Below are 21,516 nucleotides of genomic sequence, written 5' to 3'. Positions count from 1 at the left end.
TACAACGGTACTAACATCTCCTTATCTTTGCTGGAAATACCTCGCCTGATGCATCCTAAAACTGCATTAGCTTTTTTAACGGCCATATCACATTGGCAGCTCACAGTCATCCTGTGATCAACCAATCCTCCCAGGTCCTTCTCCTCCTCTGTTACTTCCAACTGATGTGTCCCCAATTTATAACTAAAATTCTTGTTATTAATCCCTAAATGCATGACCTTGCACTTTTCACTATTAAATTTCATCCAATAAGTAGGTCCATTGACTTCAGAAAAGATGGCAAAATCAGGCCTGAGCAAATGAGGAAAATGCTGTGTATTTAGGCTGTGGAGTCAGCACTCAATAGATGCCTATAGGATTTCAGTCCAATTGCACATTTCACCATATGCCATTGCAGCTTTCATAAAATAGATATTACGGAAGAAATTGGCTGCAGTTCTGACTATGGCCCAATTCTGTAATCCCTCGCTCAGACGAGCATTCAGTGGATCAGTGGGGTTACTCCCTTGTGTGAAAAAGGGCTTGCAAGCTTGAATTATTATGATCCACTCCTATGAGCTCTTGAGCACCCTGATCTCCCATTTACTGCTCTTCCCAGGACTGGGCCCTTAACAATATCCAGAACATGTTCAAATACATTTCTGACATGATTACATTATTATAATCCTCATTTTCCATTGGTCTTTTATTTGTTCAAGTCCTTGCCTTTAGCCAGATGTTCCTGATTTATTGATTCAATAGGGAGTTCATCACTTCCCCATGTAATTTCATCTTCATCCACTTGTTCCACAAGAGGTTGTTGAGGTGACCTAGGAAAGCAAAGAATGTTAAAGGCTTCTCATTTCCTAATGGAACAATACATTTCAATTTTAAATATGAATATTTTCTGTAAACAAAAGACCCTACAACATATGAGATCATTTAGAAAAGTACAGAATTCTTAAATTTAGATCAAATTTATAAACCACATTTAGAAGAAAATAAATAGTTCATGTATTCAATAGATTCGACCAAAATAAGAGGTTTAATTCCATGATGATAGCTATTAATGTAATAAATAGAGATTATGAATCATATTCTATAAAATACAAATATAGAGAACTCTCTTAAAAAGAGAGAAACTCAAAAAGGATATTTTCTGGATCCATTGTTCGTGTTGTTCCTTGAAGAAAAATGACTTTTTAACCTTACTGAAGTAAAATTTAACCTTACTGAAGTAAAATTTAAATGACATATTATTTATAACACACATAGTGCATACAAAAAGCTACATTAAAGAGCACAAAAGTTGCAACATCAAGTACCCAAATATTGAGAAATACCAGAATTAAGTTTGCCCATGGAACTTATATGTGTGTGTGTGTGTGTGTGTGCGCGCGCGTGTTACACATGTAATTATAATATACACACAGACCTGTTATACACCCATTCACACACACCAATGACTTTCTAGTGTGATCTGTATCTTTGCAGGACAAAAATGACAATACAAAAATAAACTAAATTTTGAATATATTTGAGAAAAAACAGCCATTAAATAGTTAAGTTTTCTAAAGTTTTACTCATAGCAACACAGTGTAGCTGCCTTTGTTATATTTTACTTTATTATGCTTGAGTCATGACTGAAGATTCTCTCATTTAGGACTAGAAGGAGAAGAACAGAGGGGGAATCTTTGCTTGTTGTATAAGAACTTAAGTAGCTACAACATTTCCCCACAAAATATCCAGAATGCAGATTCCTCACATTCTCAGAGCAGGACATCTCAATCTAGTTTTGCAGGGACCACCATTAGCCTGTCTGGACTTTGGATTAAAGAAGGTGGCAGATACTGCCAGTTTTGATGGTGATTCTGATGGGGACACATTCCCACATGGAAATGTCTGTTCATTCATCAGTTAAATCACTGTCAGAAAGAAACAACTTTCAAACACTACTGTCCTGGGCTGGATTCAAACCAGCGATCTACAGATGAAAAGTAGTCCTTTGGGATCAGTACGTTTTGGGAAAAGAGGAAGGAGCGGAGGCAACTGGGGGACTATGCAAGTCTGGATCTGAATACTTTTTCATCCTAATTATGTTCCAGCAGTTGAGTAGCAAAATAGAGTCCCAACAGCAAATTTGTATGTTTATAATTCAGGACGGATGTTCTTGAACACCCCCATTTCACATCAAGTTCTATAGCACTAAATAATATCACGACCTCTCAGATAACATGGATGGACCACAAAGCCCCTATATCAACATGTCAACAGACAGATAGGGTTTGTGGTTTCTTTGTGCTTTATCTTCCCTTATTTCACCGAGCTGTAAAAATTACATTTCTCTTAAATTCCACTTAAAAATCTCACCTTTCAGGCATTACTTTGTCTTCACAATGTTCTTCACAGCCATTTATTTGTGTCGGCTAGTGAAGGAAGCATTTCAAAGTATAGTGAGTTATGTTGAAAGGGGACTGTACAACAATCATACTTTTATCTTATAAACTAAAACAATGTTAACAAGTAAATTCAATATTTGTGCAGATACCACACTGAAAGCATTATGCATTGACAATCTCTATTCTTCCAGGTAATCCACCCAATCACAAAACCCCCAAACATTCAGCCTCTGCACTGGGGAACGTGGAGCAGCCAGACAGGTAAAATCATATCCCAGCCTAGAGCCCACCCCCGGCTCTTCTTCCAGCTTCAGTCTGTGCTAATAATGTTGGTTAGGGGTTGTTGTTTTTTTGCCAAAAACCCTAGTGTGTGTACATCTTATTTTGTCCGAAGAACTGGTATACTCTACACTGGGGAAAACACTTTTGGTGATATAAGCTGCATCTAGACTAGGAGGGTTCGCCAGTATAACTATACTGAAGACTAGGACTAGGAAGGAGTCTGGCTCTAGTCCTACACATAGGCAAATGTTCAGCATGCTCACTTCTGAAACAATGCAGAGTTGAAATTTGATTAGGCAGAAAATCTGCTTGTGGCTCTGCTCAACACATAACTCAAGTGACAATCCCTTGCCAAGTCAGCCTATACCCGTACATCAAACGGAAAGCAAAAGGACAGCGCATCTGTGAGTTTTACCCCCAAATGAAATATGTCTCATATGCATGAATAGAACTAGAATATTCAAGAGAGGTAAGGAGCTTTTTTATTTTATTTTTGATTAAAAGAGCTCAGGCAGTGTCAGTGCAAAAAATGTCAAGAGTGACTCACAACTGAGACCAGCTTAGCCCAGCTGCTGGTGCCTTAGCCAAGAGGAGTTTCCCTTCTTGATCCCCTACAGAGATGTTATAGATCAAGGGTCCTGTTGCTGAGTCACAGTTGTAACTGGGCAGGAAGTACAAAAAGTGAGTGTACACTGGATAGGGGGATTCTATTAACTGGATACATTTACTATGGAGTCTGGACATCTATTGACTGATGCCACACAGTACAACATGGTAAATGTAGAGTGAAGGGGGTATAGAATTTGTTTGTGAACATTAGTTTATATGAGCAGAAAGATGAAGGAGAGGGAGCCTCAGATTTGGACTCTTTACAGATACTCTGCAAAATATTTGAAATCTCTGATTTTTCCTACCCTGCTATGAACTGAGGGAGCTTTCTGGCTAGAATGTAGGAAATAGTATTGTATTGGCATTTTATTATCATTACACTTTTACAAACTGTTGGCTTTCGTTGCTTCCGACCAGGAACAGGAAATGTTAATCTTCTGGTTTGTTTTCTTGTGCGATTAATTTATCACAGATTAATTATTGTACAGTATTTCAAAAACTAGTTCCATACTCTTGGTTTATAAACACTGTTTTCTGGAGGCCAATCAAATGGCAGTGATAGTTACATTTAAAATGTTGATGAAATTATTTCCACAAATTCAGTGTGATCGAGGGAACGAGAAGTCGATGTAAATAGTCTAGGAAATCGGCAAAGAAAGACACTGCCAATATCTTTTCATTTTACCTCTGGAAAGTCTTCAGGCAAAGATGACCCATCACAGTCCGTGTCTTCAGCTTTTTCTTCTGCCAGCTTCCCATTGGTCTCTAAAGCACCTGCTGGAGAAACACATCGGAAAACAGAGCTATAGAGAGGTGATGTTATGGGTAGATTAAGTGAAAATGCTCTTATTTTCATTCAACTATAAAAAGAAAAGTAGTGCCTGCAGCTAAAAAAACAGAAAAAAAATGGTTCTCAGGGCACGAGTCCTTGGCCATACATTCATTCTTAACAACTCTTTACTGTCAATGCAGACCATAGACTAATGGTAGATTACAGGCTGATTCTCATTTGAACCAAGGTCCTTTATAGCACTTTGGCAGTGTAAAGAGGCCTTAAAGTGGGCATAAACTACACTAGCACCCAGTTTAAGTTCCCTTTACACTGCCGGAGTGGTGTAAAGGGGCCATAATGTAAATATTAACCAGGACAGCATACTTCATCATTCTTCGCACAGAATCAAAATTTGGGGTTCATTAAATGTAGTTTAACTATGTGGTTATTTGCATCAGTGTTGAGCTGATGTACCTACTACAAAAGAATGGCAAGTTCTTAACCCAGCAACATTAATCTAACTCACAGTAGGAGTAGGTCGAAACCTGGATTCTAGTTACTCCCTGTACTAACGAGCCATCATAAAATTGTACATGATAAAATTTGACCTACTTTAGCTATGTCACTGCTGCTACATCTCCCAGATTCAACACACCAGCCATGCTGCTGTATACAACGGGCCAGATCCCAGCAGGTGTAATTTTGGCAGTAATGGAACCACACAGATTTACACCAGCGGAGGCTCTGAGTCTGTAGGTTTTAACAGAATGCTAATAGATGAATATAGGCCAGCAAGTTCAGGAAGGAGCAGAGGACAAGGATTAAGTGAGTGAGTGGTGTCTCAAATCTGGTGACTGCAGTAGCAGATACCAGTTTGGTTTAATTCACTGAATTACGTGCAAGCCCCCAGCGATACCTCACATGAGCAATTAGCAACCACTATTCCACAATCATGCCCATTTCAGTTGACGGTGAGTATTCTGTTGCAAAGACGGAGAGGTGATGAAAAGGGAGCACTGACTCTTGCAGCACTAGGAAGAAAGAAAACTACAACACTGGTTGAAAATTAAAGGAGCAGATTTGCAAAGAAAAAAATATTTTATATTTTTCAAAAATTGCAGTCACAATTTTGTAACCATCAGGGATGTAATTTGGGTGCCTGACTGCACCTGCAAACCAAGACATTTAAACATCATCAGTTGTACCCACAAACCATTTCAGGTACTAATGCGTATCCCAAAAATATTTAAAATAAAGACCTGATTTACGAAATCTGGACTTCACAAAAAGATCCCCTTATTAGACGCCCTGTCCCTTTAACCACATCTCTTGGTAAAATTCAGTTTGCAAGCTAGTTCCATTCCACCACTTTCTGCTAGCTAACCAATAGCCCATTCAGTGTTCATTTCCTGGGATTAGCTTTTTGATGGCTTATGGTACCTGGCAGATGGTCACCTGTGGTTGCATTACCGCGATTTAAGAGGTTCTGGGCTTCCTCGTCTACAACGTTCAACAGATACTGGACAACGTCATTGTGGTCATCCTCATCATAATAGTCATCCTCCAGTATCTCAGTTTCTAGAACAATAAAACAAACAACATGGGAGAAAGAAATATAAAAAGATTAATTCTCATAAAGGAAGTGAATGACAAAAATGGGGCATTCCGTCAAGCAGATAGTCTATATTTTCTTTAAGATACTAATACTAATAATTATCGTGACTCGCCTTCCTTGACTATGCTACAGAGTTCAAACTCTGATCCCATTACTCCACTTCTCTTTTTATTGGTAAATAACATGTGTAGGAGAGAATACAGGACCCAAAAAACACATTATAGAAATGAATGTCAAGTTTAAGATATTCAAGAAGTTAAAATTGGCTTTTATTTTGAAATCTCTATTGTCTCCTCTCTCTTGTACTCTTGAACTGAGGAGTACATAGATGTTCAAATCTCTCCTCCTTACCTGAGTGATTACTGTTCTTGGAAAAATCTGATATCTGATTTGTAAAACCACTGGAGGGCATGTTTCTAGAATCAGTGAAGTTCATTAGCCCTTTTGCCTGATGAATGCTGCTTACTGCATTTGCATGAGAAACTCCTGTCATGCTGTCCCCATTAACCTAACAAAACAAAAAGTAGCATGAGTCAGTTTTCTTTTTTAATGGCTTTTTGTTTGTTCCTCTAATAGCAGCCCATTCTAACAAAGCACAGGGTACTACTATTCAGGAGGCAGACACAGAAATGCAGCCTTTTCATGCCTCCTACTCAATTAAGAAAATATGATTTAATCTTAGCGGTAGTTTACACTTGACATTTTTTTAAATTGGCAATGTAACTGCACTATAACTCACAAAACTAAGAAAAACAAAAATTAAGCCAGAATGTAAGGGGAACTTCCTGACAGTGGAGATCTATTAGATTGTAGAAAAACCTACCAAGAGAGCAGTGTTGCTGCAATTACTTTCCTCTCCTTGTCTCTCAGACTGAGTCTATATTACACTGGCTATTGAACCACAAAACATTTGTCTCTCAGATCTGTTAACCTCCCTTCTCCCCGAGAGACAGAAGTTTTGCACGACAAGTGCTAGTGTGAACGGCGCGACAAAGCTAACCTTGCTCTTTGAGGGTGGACGTTTTTTGTCGGCAGGAGAGCCAACAAACAGTGGCTACACTGCATGACTTTTAGTGGCGACACAGCCATGTCACTAAAAGCTGTGTAGTGTAGACAGAGCCTAAGAAATAACTGTGAGAGATAGAATACTTTGCATTTATATTGTGTCCTCTATCCAACACTCTCAAACACTAATGATCTTAGCTTCACATCACTTGTACCTCTGTGAGGGAGGTGAGCATTACCTTCATTTCTCAGAAGAGAAAATGGAAGGAGAGAGAGAGATTAAATTACTTGGCCAATGTAACATACAAGCACTGTGAGGCACTAGGAACAGAATCCAGATTTCTGAGTTACAGCCCTGTCTGTGCCTTAGCCACAAGACCAGTCTTCTTTCCTTAAATGAAGTTCTGGGCAATGGAAAAATAATTCCACAAACTTTTGCACTTATTGATTCAGATCAGTGGACAGCGCTGTAACTGCACAGTTTAAGATACAGAAATTTTGCCTTAGCTGGGGTTGGCTATTGATTGTATCTTTTTCTCTGGTTAATGAAAATTCCTACCAACGGGATTACACGCATCTATTTTATCAGAACTGAATAAAGGAAAATAAAGCAGCTGTGTTAAATATGGTTGCTTTATTTTATTTACCTTGGGGACATAAATATCAGGTGCTGTTTCTGTTTTGCCATAGTGAGCTCCATGCGGATGGCCTAAACAAAAAAGAACAAATCAATAACCTTTTAAATAACAAAATGTTTGTAGTGATCACATGAAAAAAAGTATCAGAGGGGTAGCCATGTTAGTCTGTATCCACAAAAACAACAAGAAGTCTTGAAGGTGCCACCAGATTCCTCGTTGTTATTATGAAAAACAGTTGTTTGGCAGTAAAGAAAAATATTTATCATTTGCTATGGAATGTTATATACTTCCTTCTGCTGACAGTTATTAAAAAGAATAACTGAAACTAACTGAATCATAGAACAGTGGGGTACTTAACCACACTCATATCTGAATGACATTATTTTAAAATAACATTATGTTTGCAGAGTTAGGAGAAATAAGAGAAGACAATGGTATAATAAAAAACCAAGTCTCCAAAATGACCATTGTTGATAAACAGTAATACCAATACAATATGAATTATATAGCACCAGATGCAAGCGTGTCAGTTTAGAGAAATACTGTAAAGCTCCCACTCCCAAAAGTTTAAAATCTAAGAGCACATCCCTGCAAACACATATCTCTGGACGTAGCGTACACCCAAGTCAATGAGACGCTTGTAGCAGTGTTTTCAGGACCAAGTTCTAAATAGACAATGTCTAGACAAGAGATGGGGGATATGAAAGAACAAAAATCCAGGGCAAGATATTAACTTCTCTTTTCTCTTTAAATGGGCATTCATTAACAGGGATGTAACCTCATGTTCAGGGTGACTCTAAACCTTTGACGGCCAGAAGCTAGGATCGCTCCAACTACCCTATTCTATTGATTCCCCCAAAGCTCTGTTATGGGACAATGGGACAATGTTGGAGACTGACCCAGTCTGATAATGTTGGTCTGACCCAGTCTGACAATTCTTATGTCACACTAGAGTAACACTTTGCAGCCAGAACAGCTCCAAACACACTTTGGATATTAACAAATAAATGAAAATACTGTGGAAAGTGTTATTTGACCATTACAAAATTTAATATCACACTATACATTTTTCAGTGGGTACAAGAGCTGTGTTCTTATTCACTGCCTGATTAGAAACATCTGCATGGAATTGTGTGCACATTCTGAGCTGATTTGTGAATAACAGAAATAGTTATCTTGTATTGTATGAAACATAAGAAGAAGATTTTGAGTATAATTCTTTTAGTAAACAAAGTGTGTTCAGGTATTATCAAAATTTCCCCATCAATTAAATGGAGACCTTTGGTAGCCTAGAAGACTATAAAAAACGTATCAAGGATATGAAATTAAAAACACAAGACTAACAAAGGAATAAGGGAAAGCAGAAACTGATTCAACTTTCCTCCTTAGGCAAACTGATATGTAAACAATACCACAGGAAGCACCAAATTGTTTGTGTTGTATGTAACAATGCCAATATATCAAAAAATCCAATAATTTTCTAAAGCTGAGACAGAACACTCCATTATGTTTAAATGGTTTTATTCTATTTCTCAGAATCTGCGAAATTCTGTACTCTCTTATCCATGTCCTTAGGCAAAGTGGCTTCTTAAAATTGTTGCAGAAGTTTGGCAAATCTTACTTAAAATAATATCATTTATCCTATTTATGACAGGCTTTTATAGGCAAAAGAAAGATATCACACTTTGGTTGTCATTGATAGAAAGAAACTCATTTGCAGTAAGTAACTAAGAGATCCTTACCATTAGCTTTCATTAACTTTGGACTTGAGCTAACAGAGTCCCTGGACTTTGGAATCAAAGGGTGACCATCTCTGCGATAAGAAGAAACACACTATATTTTTGATTTGTGAAAAGGAACCATATGTAACTATCTATATGAGGGCAATCTCCTATTGACTGTTAGGCCTTAACTATGTCAATCACATTTTCCTTGGAGAGATTTGGAATAAGGTACCAAGAATATTCAATATCCCAATAACAGAAAGGTATTCACCAGATAATATCCTGGTTCACATCTACTTTCAGAAGAGGGAGAAAACTTCACCGGGCTAGGCGTAATCTAGTGTAGACAGGTGCAATCTAGTGGCCTCAGCCTAGGGCTTAAACTTTAGAACTCCTCAGTTCCTGCAGCTCCTCAGCACTTCAGAAAATCAAGCTTTAAGTGCCTGAAAGTTAGGCACACAAAAGTAGTGGAAACTTGGTAACTTCTCTGCCTCAGTTGACCCATCTATAAAGTAGGGATAGCAATACCTATATAGCCACCTCTTCACAGGATTATTCCAAGGATTAAATTATTGCTAGTAAAGAGTTCTGAAATTAAAGGATCAAGGAAGCAGCTGCTCTGTGCCACCCTGGCAGCATAATCTGAGCCTACAGCCAGGTTTGCTGCGCCAGAGAGGATTGCTCCAGTGCACAAACATAAACCGAGGGAGGCACAGAGCCAATGTGAGATCTCTGACACCACTCCCCCTCCCGGTTGCTGATGTAGTAGGGGAAAGGTGTGGCTGGAACACCCCTGAACTAGGTCAGTCTTCATCTGCAATTCCAGTACTCTGTGCATATCTCTACACTGCAGCTGGGAGTGAGCCTAGCAACCCAGGTAGATCAACTTGTGCAAGCAGGGCTTGAATTAGTGCATTAAAAATAGCAGTGTGGATGTGGTGGCTCAGGCTTTCAATCCCACCAGACCCCCTAGACTTGAGAATCCGAGATCCAGCCCAAAATGCAGCTATTTATAACATGCTAGCTTGAGCCGTGCTAGTGCAAGTCTGTCTGTCTGGGCTGGGAGGCTCACTCCAGTTGGTACAACTTTTGGAAAAAAATGAAAAATGTTGACAAATTTGACAACTTTTTCCGAAACAATTTGGGTTTTTTTTTTAAAAGGTACTTTGACCCACTTAACTTATTACTAAGGCTAAAATTTTGTCATGCTTATTTTTAGTAAGTCACGGACAGGTCACGGGCCATAAACAAAAATTCACGAAAGCCTGTGACCTGTCTGTGACTTTTACTAAAAATAATTGTAACAAAACGGGGAGTGGGGGATCACAGTGGATTCCGTGACTTCCATGACCTCCATGACATCATTGTAGCCTTACTTATTACATACATGTCCTACCCTGCTTATTACATAATGGCTGGGCATATATCTAATTTAGTCTGAGAAAGAATGCCTCGTACGGTGCAGTCTGCAGTTGGACAGTTTTATCCTCACTATGGGCCAATCTGATGAGATACCGAGCATTCTCAACTCCATTAAGCCAACGGAATTTAGAGGACATAGCACCCTGAGGGATCAGGCCTTTTAAAAATTGCTATCATCACTCCAATTGATTAGCTATTGTGCCAGGAAAATGCAGTTAAGTGGACACAGCTACAACTATGTCAGTTAAAAATCACATGCTGGAATTAGCTTCCAGAGGATACCTTGTAGCTTTCAGCACTACTTTAGGAAGTGACATTTCCAGGGCTCTTTTGGCTTCTTTCAGAGTCATTCCCTGTGTGCTGACTCCATTAATATAATGGATGATATCCAATGTACGGAGACTTTCCTCGTTGGCAGCAACTGACCTTGGCTTTATATCACTAATATACACCACCTGGTAAAAGCTGTCATGACCTCCTGATATAGACAGACCTGTGCAGAAGAAAAAAAATCCTCAATTTTTTCTTTTAGTAGTTACCTGTGATTTTTACAGTGGGACCAAGAAAGGCATTTCACACAAGGGCAAACAGCCATACAATTTTATATTACCCAGCTCTTCTTTATGGCATGTTAATGTAATATCAGGCAGCAAATGAGGCAACACTGGAATCTTTGGTAACTCCAGAATCCGTCCAACCACTAATCTGACAGTCTTTGGTGCAGCTCGGAGAAAATTGACTGCATCTGTGTGACTCATGTTAGTGACATCCATGTCATTAACCTGTGAAGAGAACAGCAACAGAAAAATCTTCATTATGGTTGCAATTAAAACAGCCAATGATACCAAGAAAATTCAGCTGAAGTCCCTGTTATTTGTATTTCATATTAAATGACAAAATATAAATGTTGTAAATGACAGCAACTGCAATCTATGAGGTTATCCATTTCCATGAACAAACACATTTAATGGAAATACTAGTAAAGAAACAAATCCTGATCTACCAATGTAAAAATAGTAACTATATTACAAAAAAAAGATTTACTATATACCAGTTTCCATAAAATGGAAGAATAAGCTTTTAGCAAGCCATGGCCTGAAACCCAGACTCAGTCCCTAATCCACACTGGTTTATGATTTTATTCCTTACCTAAGGTTAAAGGTTATTCCACAGGATTTAATGCCCTGATCTAGCAAAGACTGGCATGCACACTAAACTCTATGTACAAGTGAGTGGTCCCATTGACTTCAGTGGAATTATTAAGTGCGTGTGTAAATCTTTGCAGGATGGGGGCCTAAGAACGTAATTAAGCACATTCTTGTTCCACAACACTTTACAATGTTAGCATTTGCTTCAGTGTACCTGTATTAACAGACTTTTTATGTTCTATTTACTGGAAGGAGTGTGACAAGAAAATTTATCCAAGCTTAACTGAACAGCTCCTCTCTGACACTAGATGATTATGATGGTCCCTTCTGACCTTAAAGTCCATAAGTATTTTGAAAGGAACCCCTAACTGTAACCTAAAAGATCAGATATACTGAGCCCAACCCTATCTACTATTTTTCTATCTGGAAGGATTACACAGATGTTAACAGCAAAAGGTTTAGTGAACATGCGTCAGTCATCTTCCATGTGTTTTATTTTATACTTATATTTAAGTTGGTTCAACAACTGTCATATTATGAATTGCAATACACGCCTTTAGTTGTCTGCTTCTCATCCACACTTTGACTCAGCACACCACAGGATCTAGAATTCCTATTTTTCTGGTCCAAAATTAGTTTGTTTCTGCTCAATTATCACACAAATCCCTTAATCTTGAGTTGGGTTTCACTATGAAATTTTACTCATCTCACCTTGATAAGCCGGTCTCCTGGCCGTAGCCTCCCATCACTTTTGGCAGGATCCTGAATAACGTCATGAATGTAACAACCAATGTTATCATTGCCTTTGGTCACTGTAAAGCCCAGGCTGCCCTTTTCTGATTTAGTCATGGTAACATGGAGTTCCACCTCCTATGGGAAAAACAGTGTGTTAAATAAACAATCGTCTGGAATGTGGATAAAAAGTGTATACTGTATGAAATGTATGGTCATCCGAATAAGTTGCTGCGATTAAAACTGTTTAGGAAAACATACTTTATTAACCAATTTACTTCAAGCAAATATAGGTTCTAATCCTGGAAACACATCTGTACTGAGGTTTATGCATTACAGGATCAGGGCCATACTGAGTACATCAGGGGTGGGCAATAATTTTTGCGTGGGGGCCACTCCACGAATTTTGGTAAGTCGCCATGCGCTGCACATTTCTACTATATTAATGGAGGCTGCACCATGGGAGGAGTTTGGTGCAGAAGGGGACTCTGGGCTGGGGGTGGGTTTGGGGTATAGGAGAGGGTGCAAGGCCTGGGAGGGAGTTTGGGTGCAGGAGGGGATTCTGATCTGGGGCAGGAGATTGGTGTGAAGGAGGAGGTGTGGGAGTTGGAGGAAGTTTGGGTGCAGGGGATTGGGGTGCAGGAGGAGGTGCGGGAGCTGGGAAGGAGTTTGGGTGCAGGAGGGGATTCTGACCTGGGGCAGTGTATTGGTGTGCAGGAGGGGGCGAGGTGCAGTCTTTGGCCAGGAGGGGCTTACCACACGTGGCTCCCAGCTGACGGCGCAGCAGGGCTCAGGCAGGTTGCCTGCATGCTGTGGCCCCACACCACTCCTGGAAGCGGCTGCGGCTGGCACATCTCTTTTGTGCGCCCCTTGAGGGAAGGAGGCAACGCGTCTCCGTGCGCTGGCCACACTCGTGAGCAATGCCCCTGAAGCTCCCATTGGCTGGTTTCCGGCAGGATCACCGTGAGCAGGTTTGGGCCCTGGTGAAAAAATTTTTTCGGGCCCCCCAGCAAGGGCGGACCGGCTAAAAAAGGCTGACAAAGCCAGGGAAGCCGGGCCCCCTTCTGGACCGCTGGGCCCCGGTAATTTGTACCTGCTCCCCTGCACCCCTCGTCGGCCCTGGTTTCCGGGGGCGCGCAGAGACTTGCCAGCAGCAGCCAGCCACTTCCGGGAGCGGCGTGGGACCATGGCAGACAGGCAGCCTGCCTGAGCACCCCACTGCACCACGGGACTTTTAGTGGCCCGGAGATCGCGAGGGGGCAGCCAAAGAGCCCAGCGTGCTGGACAAAAATGTTATATGGGCCGAATTCGGCCCATGGGCTGTATTTTGCCCACCCCTGGAGTACAGCAACTAGAATAAAACTGGGCACGAGAGATGAAGGTGCTCTCCTACAAAAAACTTCAGGTTTCCATTACTAAGCTGGAGTACTGTATTGTATATCTTGCTATTACACACATGCATGCCTTTTATATTATATATTTGTAATTTACATGCATTTTATATTCTATGTTTATGACTGTGGTTACTTGCACAGAAATTAACAGAACAAGAAGAAGAAAAGATCAAAAGAAGAGATTAATAGTGTGATGATGCATTTGTGAATGGTGAATTTAGCGCTGACTTTTAAACACCAGAGAATTGCACTGATAGGCTTGTCTAAATGGTGCAGCAATGCGCACAAGAGGAGTGTGATTTCTAAGGTGCACCAATGCTTGGTGCACCAACTGGCCCACACAGACCATTAACATAGGGAACATTAACATAGGGAACTTCTGATGTGTGCTAGCAGGATCCCGGTATGCTTTAGAAATCACTCCCCCTTCCATCCCCTGTAACGTGCTTGTGCAGGCTAGCCCTTTGTAATGCACAGTGCTCTGGGATGCAGAGAGAAAGACCTGGTCTCTATTTTCAGCAGTTTTTTTACTCTGTGAATTGACAGGGAGCGAGAGAGACAGAGGTGCTTTGTGCTGCACAACACCATCCTCTGGGATGTGAAGCAGCGATGTCAGAAGGTTCTCAGAAGGGTTTGATGCCTTGCTTCTGAGGCTGAAAGAAGAGTATCTGGGGGACAGACAGACGTAAAATAGATGAAATGGATGGGATTACAAGGGCCTCAACCAGTCTGAGGGTAATAATGGGGAAAAATATATTGACAGGTAAGAAGCTTAGGCTCAGAACATTGTCCCTACGTAGTTACACACACTGCCAAATCTTCAAAATATGGATTCAAACTGTACCTAAGAAATATGTGTGCAGCTGTGTGTCCATCCATAATATGCACATGGCAATAGAGCATTTAACTATGCAAACTGTATGTATGCACAGGCAGTTATGCAGTCTGCACAGCTTTAGAGTCTGATTTGAAAAAAACCCATGTTTTTTATTTAAAAGAGTAAGTAAGACATTTGAATCTCTCAAGTGCCTCATTTATAACACATCTAGGGACACTGTCTTAACAATGCTGCCAGTCTTACTGTCACAAATGGCCAGGCCACCTCCTATTAGTAGATTGTATGAGAGCCTTCTGCAAAACACATCCTCAGTTAACTATAAATTTAAATTAGAAGATAGAACAATTACCCTAATTTTAAGTCAATATAAATAGGATGCATTTTTTTACAGCCAAACCCATGGGTAAATAAAACCCCAAGAGACACACTCTTTAACACATTTATAGTGCAGAGAAAGTAATTACTGGTTCATATTCATCAGCATGTTTCTCAAATTGGTTGAGCAGTGATGTTATCTTCTCTCTTTGTGGAACTAGCTCTGAAGTGGTACTGATGTAGGCATCATCCATTAAACCAGGGGTTGCAATCTCAGTAACAGTTCTACAGCTTGGTATTGGTGGCAAGTCAAGTGGTAGAGGAGATGGAGGATTACTGTGAGAAGAGAGGGAAACAAGAGTTTGAATGGTTTGTAATATTTGAGCCAGACTTTGTTTCTTACATGGTTAGAGCTCTGCAAAGATACGTTTCAATTCACAGCAGGGCAGGTGCAAGCATGTTTCACGTCCTAGGTGAAATGTCCACCTTGAGCCCTCCCCCATCCCCGAGCCCCCGCCCTGAGGTGCCCCCCCCCGCAAGCAGCTCCCCACCTCCCACCCTAGGTCACCACCCCCAGCTCACCCTTGCTCCTGCAATTGAGCACCCAAGTACGCTGTCCGCTGCTTCACTTCTCCCGGTCTCCAGGCTGCGGTGCCTTAAGCTGATTGGCGCTGCAAGCCTGGGAGGTGGGAGAAGTAAAGCAGCTCACCCCTGCTCCACCTCCTCCCTGAGCACGCCATCGCTGCTTCACTTCTCCCGCCTCTTAGGCTTGTGGTGCCAATCAGCTTAGGCACCGCAAGCCTGGGAGGCGGGAGAAGTGAAGTGGCAACAGCATGCTCGGGGAGGAGGCGGAGCAGGGATGAGCTGGGGCGGGGAGTTCCCCTGCATGCCGCCCCTGCCCTTACTTGCTGCAGGCGACCCTCCCAATGCTCACCTGCCCCTGGCCGGAGATCTGGCTGCCGAAGAAAATGCCACCCCCCAAATCCTAGCACCCTAGGCGACCGCCTAGGTCGCCTAAATGGTTGCACCAGCCTTGCTTCACAGGTATTCATGTGTGAACTCTGATATTTCTGCAGACATTTACAAACTTGATACAGGGGTCAAATTGTACTATCTCTCACTCCCAAATCAACACAAGTCTTTGGTGTGAAAATGACTAAATTTTATCTAGACCAAGTCTTGAATTTTTATTAGTAGGCCATATCATCCATCTTTGCAGAGAAATTCCACCCTTTTGACTGCTCTAGGTTTGCAAAATCTGAGTATTTATTTTTGCAAAATAAGTAATATTTACAGTCATACCTGTCCTCAAACTCTGGCTTGCTGGGAGTCTCATGAGCAGAGTAGTAGATGGTACGAATTGCTTCTTCCTGGCTACAAGGAGTTTCATACTGAATGTGTGCTGGTGCCATCATTTTGTCTAGAGTTTGGTACAGGGCAGAATTCCAGCCAGGGCTTGCTATCTGTGTTGGGGTCACCACTACCTCTTCTTCGCCACTCCCACTGCTGTCACTGTAGCTGTCTCTCCTAGAAGGGGATTTTAGTCGCTTCTTGCTCTTATCAGTCACTTCATTTTCATCTGAGCTGTCACCTTGATCTCCATTTGACGCCCCAGAAGTTTCTGTGCTGATGTCTGGAAATATTTGTTGTGGGGAAAGTATGGGAGTCTGCAACAAATGTGATGTTTAAGAAATCAGACTCTGGCTCTAATGGTCATTTATTCATTTTAGGCTTGGCAGAAAAAGTGTAAAGAATGCAGAAATAATCAAATGTTTAATCAAAGGTTCATTCTATTTACTTCAGAAGTCAGCACAGTGGACCAAACTCAGCGCCGGTATAACTTCATAGAGTTCAGAGCGAATTTAGCTTATTTTCTGCAACATAACGCGTAATTTTCAAATGTGTATCTAGGAAATTTCAAAAGCGCTAATTAAAATGGGAGTTGTGGGTGCTCAGCTCTCTAAGAAACTGAAACTGCCGGTAGGCACTGAGGCAGATCCTCACTTAGTATAAATGGTCAATGGGCCTATGACAAGTTACACCAGCTGAGGATCTGTCCCCAAAACATTTGGCTCCAGTACCATTTTCCAAAGAACTCCCATAAAGGTGATGTACCAATCAATGATGAGTATGGAAGCTTTGACAGTTCCATTTATTCATCCCGTGGGAAACCATCCCGAATACCATCAACCGCTTTTCGTTACTTAATTTCCTCCTTTGTTCCTCTTGCCCTTTGTTTAAATTTGTGTTTCGATGTCCACACACAGGATACAAATCTGTTTCTATTGTCATGTAAGAACAGTTTTTATCTGGTAAACAACAATGAAGTGACTTGAATTGAAGACTCCTTCCCAATAATTTTTTAATTGTTCTTTATACTGAAAGCTACTCTACTAATGTGGACTTCTCCACCACGGAGTTCCATTTTTTTTCTGCTGCAGTATATATAGTCTAGTTTCCATCAACACTAAAATATTCTAAAATGGCATTGTGCTCTTTGGACTGATTTGATGGAGCACTTTTACAAATCCTCTTTGGGATCATGTATTTTAACTCAGAAAACAGGGCTGAGGTTTTTCCAGCTTGATGTACAGCAGAACTAAACTATAAATAACTGTTGTTATTAAATGGCAGTTTCATGACTAATTCACCACACATCTCACCGAAAATGTAACCCTAGGTGAAGCCAACTTCAAACTATCAATCAACACTACCAAGGAAAGTATACTTATAGTATTTTAAGCCATTTAGGAGGTTGTTTTTTTTTAAATTGTACTATTGTAAATATACAAGAGCCTTGTATTTTTTCTTATTTCTGTGAAATAGGCTGTGTTTCTATCTCGTGACGTAACACAGCAAACACTTTTGTATGATCCTCTATTCCCCTGCCACCTCTCTTTATTTTTCATTTACATGTGCAACCAATGTATTCTGAATAAGCAAAACTTAATGAAGACAAAACTAAAACATCATACGCCATAGGTCTTACCAACAGAGAAGGATCAATTTCTGGTAGTATACCAGGTGGTGGCCTGCAAAGGAGGAGAGAGACTTCTGGGGATGTTCCTCTGAGTGCTGAGATGACCTCCTACAGGTACAGTTAATTTTGTTTTAGACACAGGTCCCACTTGCAAGATAGTTACTACTGACAAGTAAGTCAATAGAGAGAGTTCTAACCTGCTGGGATAGTCCTTTTAATGAAGCTCCATTCACTTTCAGAATGACATCCCCAACTTCAATCTGCCCACTTTCAGCTGCAGGCTGCCCTGGGAAGAGCTTTTTAACCCTCACTATGCTTGAGCCCAATTGCTCCGGAGTAAGGTTGTCTTCACGACAAAAACTGAACCCCAGGCCTGAGGTGTTCTTCAGCAACTTTACCTCAAATGTGTTGTCTGGAAAATAAACAGAAAGAACAGACTACTTCTCTCCTTTCCTACAGTAACCTCTCCATGAAGGCTGCTTATTCAGCAACAACAATCAGACTGCATCCCAACAGTTCGGGGTAGGGGGTTACCATGTGTAAAAGTTGTGTAAGGAGTCCCTGTCTATGATTGGTTTAGACAAAACATGTCAAAATGATTCATGGTTTCTTTCCCTACTGTTCTTCTCTTGGAAATGTCCTCACTGCTGTATGTTATCCCCAAAATAGCAGGACCTGGGAGAGGCTCAGAGGACATGCAGTAAGGCTGTAAGGGTATTATGCTGTAGAAATAATTGGGAAGTATAGAGGAGGAGGAACATTCTGGAGTTGGCCATGATTAAGGCTATGATTTAATGACAGATATTTTTAGTAAAAGTCATGGACAAGTCACAGGCAAGAAGGAAAAAATCATGGCCCCATGACCTCTCCACAACTTATACCATAAATACCCCTGACTGAATCTTGGGGTGGGGGCATAGTATTAGCGGCAGGGGGCAAGGGGGGGTCCTGGAGGGCCCACGACACCAGCTGTCAGGGAAGAGGGGGAAACTCTGGGGGGCTCATTGCCCCAGATGCAGGGGGAGGAACCCCTGGGGGGCCCACCGCACAAGTTGCTGTGGGGGAAGCCCTACGGGGCCTGCTGGTGGAGGGAAGCCCTGTGGGACCAGCAAGTGCTCTGGCCACTGCTGTGGGAGGAACCCTGGGGACCAGTGGCAGCTCAGGCCACCACTGGAAGGAAACCCCGGGTCCAGCTGCTGCTCTGGCTGCCCCTGGACTGCTGCTGGGAGCCGCCAAGCTATAGTTGCTCCCGCCGCCCCCGGAACCGCTGCTCAGGCAGTCCTCAGGGCCAGCCACATCAACTGCTGCTTGGGCAGTCTCCAGGGCCAGCTGCCTGGGACTGCCAGAGCAGCAGCTGGTGGGGCCACTCCTGCAGCGCTGCTGTGACTGGCTGCGGGGCCGCCTGAGTGGCTGGCTGTGGAGCTGCTCCAGCAGTGGCCAGTGTGGCTGTTCCCAGGGCCACTTGAGCAAGATTCAGTCAGGGTTCACTGGCTGCTGCATAAGTTGTGGAGGTCACTGGAAGTCACGGAATCTGTGATAAACACGGAGCCCTAGCCATGATCTATTACAGGAAGTAATGTCCTTCGTTTCAAAGGTGACACAACATAAATAAGTTAAGAAATGGTAAGGGAAGAAACTATTTAAAAAGCTGCTAAAATAAATGACTGAGACACTATTAAAGGAAATATTCAAAAAGCATTTAACAACATGAAAGAGAATCTGTGTTGTACACAAGGCTTAGACGTGTTCACTGCCAGCCCTAAATTTCGTGATTCTTTTCACTGGAGGATCATCTGGCTGCACGAAAATGAAGTTTGGGGTATGCTCTAAAGCTCAGATAGTTTTTCTCCATGACCTGACCTTCAGTGACAAAGTTGTAGTCTTTGGTATTTGTCATTTTTTCCTCTGGTTTGTTCTGGGGCTCACTTTGTCCTGCTTGATTTGGAGGCGTGCACTGCGGTGTAATGGGAGCATGAACTTTGGCCACTGGAAGTTGCCCCTTCTCCAGCAACAGATGCACTACCTACACAAATACAACATATTCAAGTTAGTTAGCACGAGCCACAAAAATACCACATTTTGCCATGTAGAGTCTAGTCTAATCTGTTTTGGGTAACTAAATTTCACAGCCATAAATTCTACAGGTTTATAAAAAATCCCCCATAAATCACTGTAAGTAGCTTATTAGTTTGTTAAGAATTGGAAATGGCAACATCATCAACATTAATCATAGAATATCAGGGTTGGAAGGGACCTCAGGAAGTCATCTAGTCCAACCCCCTGCTCAAAGCAGGACCAATCCTCAACTAAATCATCCCAGCCAGGGCTTTGTTAAGCCGGACCTTAAAAACCTCTAAGGAAGGAGATTCCACCCCACATCCCTAGGTAACCCATTCCAGTGCTTCACCACCCTCCTTGTGAAAAAGTTTTTCCTAACTAAAAAAAAAAAAAGCAAAAAGCAATAGAGTAACAGAGCCACAAGATATCAACCAGACAGCATCTAAAGTAAATTAAGCTTTCCCTCCGATATTATGAGGCATGAGGGATAATTAAAAAATGCCACTGACGACATTCATCATACATGGGTCCTGCATCAAGGGAATCTGTTTACAGTATGTACTGGTTGCATTTGACTATTCCAGAGAACTAATATTTGCACATGCACCATGCATTTTCATGCATGATTAGCTAAGGGCCAAATTCTGATATCGGAAGCAGCAGCCTTATGCCATGAATAGTGACATTAACTGAAAATCACACCACTTTTGGAGTGAGGTGCTACTCAATATGATTGAGTGTATCAGAAAGTGGTCCTAAGCAAGGAAGTGCACAGTGGAGAGCTCCTGTTGTCAGTTTTGTCTACTGTACTTTTACTCATGATACATTTATTTATCTAAGATAGGAGAAGAATATTATCCAGGGGTGAAAGTAAAACTGAAAAATTACCCGTATGGGGGCCGGCTCCACAGCCCCCCCATAAGGGGCGGGGCCTCAGGCAGAAGAGGCGGGGCTGGGGTCAGCTTACCCCAGCCAGCCCTTTCAGGCTGCCTTGCCCACGCCACCCAGGGCTCCAGTGGCGATTTATAGGGCCCAGGGCTCTGGCCGCTGCTGCCACTACTGCCACTTCTACTGGCCCTTTTAAATCATCGGCCCTGGGGCAGCTGCTCCTTTTGCCCCCCCCCACATTGGCAGCCTGGGGGGGCAAAAGGGGCAGGGACGATAAAGCACTGCTGCAGCAGTGCTTTAAGCAGGGTCTTTGCCACGACAGAGCTTTAATGTTGCTGCCCCTTTTGACTCCTCCATCAGTGGCCCTGCCACTAGGGACCTGGCAGGGCTGCTGACAGGGGGCACAAAAGCAGCAGTGATGTTAAAGTGGCAGGGGCTGGTACTGGCGGCCACTTTTTCCTGGTATGTCGTACCCGCCTGTACCTGCTTACTGTCACCCCTGATATTATCTTACCTGGCCAGTGTTTCTCAGGGTTTCCACAGCCTGTTTATGGGTGGCACCCTCCAAACTAATCCCATTGACAGAGAGCACACGGTCACCTAGAAGCAAATAATGCATGATTTAGAAGAAGGAAGAATGTAATAAAAAATTAATTCATTTAGAACACACTTATAATCCATGTAAGAGTGATCTGTTCGTTTTTCAATGAACAAGGAA

General features: G+C 41.9%; 1 protein-coding gene across 9 annotated transcripts in view; it reads right to left on the bottom strand.

The window, feature by feature from the left end:
* The window catches only part of PTPN13 (protein tyrosine phosphatase non-receptor type 13), a 187,367-nt gene that overhangs the window by 11,159 nt on the left and 154,692 nt on the right, over positions 1-21,516 (bottom strand). For 4 of the 9 annotated variants that reach the window (XM_032800220.2, XM_032800218.2, XM_075066128.1 and 1 more), the window contains exons 27-42: positions 21,313-21,398; positions 19,713-19,875; positions 18,050-18,264; positions 17,862-17,960; positions 16,175-16,539; positions 15,022-15,208; positions 12,305-12,463; positions 11,056-11,227; positions 10,728-10,938; positions 9,042-9,112; positions 7,309-7,370; positions 6,008-6,164; positions 5,482-5,619; positions 3,955-4,046; positions 2,350-2,405; positions 706-809 (exon numbers count right to left, since the gene is read on the bottom strand). In XM_032800220.2, the coding sequence (XP_032656111.1) occupies positions 706-809; positions 2,350-2,405; positions 3,955-4,046; positions 5,482-5,619; positions 6,008-6,164; positions 7,309-7,370; positions 9,042-9,112; positions 10,728-10,938; positions 11,056-11,227; positions 12,305-12,463; positions 15,022-15,208; positions 16,175-16,539; positions 17,862-17,960; positions 18,050-18,264; positions 19,713-19,875; positions 21,313-21,398 (2,337 nt within the window). The remainder of the gene's footprint in view (positions 1-705; positions 810-2,349; positions 2,406-3,954; positions 4,047-5,481; positions 5,620-6,007; positions 6,165-7,308; positions 7,371-9,041; positions 9,113-10,727; positions 10,939-11,055; positions 11,228-12,304; positions 12,464-15,021; positions 15,209-16,174; positions 16,540-17,861; positions 17,961-18,049; positions 18,265-19,712; positions 19,876-21,312; positions 21,399-21,516) is intronic. The other 5 variants (XM_075066129.1, XM_075066134.1, XM_075066133.1 and 2 more) reach the window with 4 other exon arrangements.

This window comes from Chelonoidis abingdonii, chromosome 5, assembly GCF_003597395.2.
Source record: "Chelonoidis abingdonii isolate Lonesome George chromosome 5, CheloAbing_2.0, whole genome shotgun sequence".
Lineage (NCBI taxonomy): Eukaryota > Metazoa > Chordata > Testudines > Testudinidae > Chelonoidis > Chelonoidis abingdonii.
The sequence above is the reverse complement of the archived record's forward strand: the minus strand, read 5'-3'. Positions and strand labels throughout refer to the sequence as shown.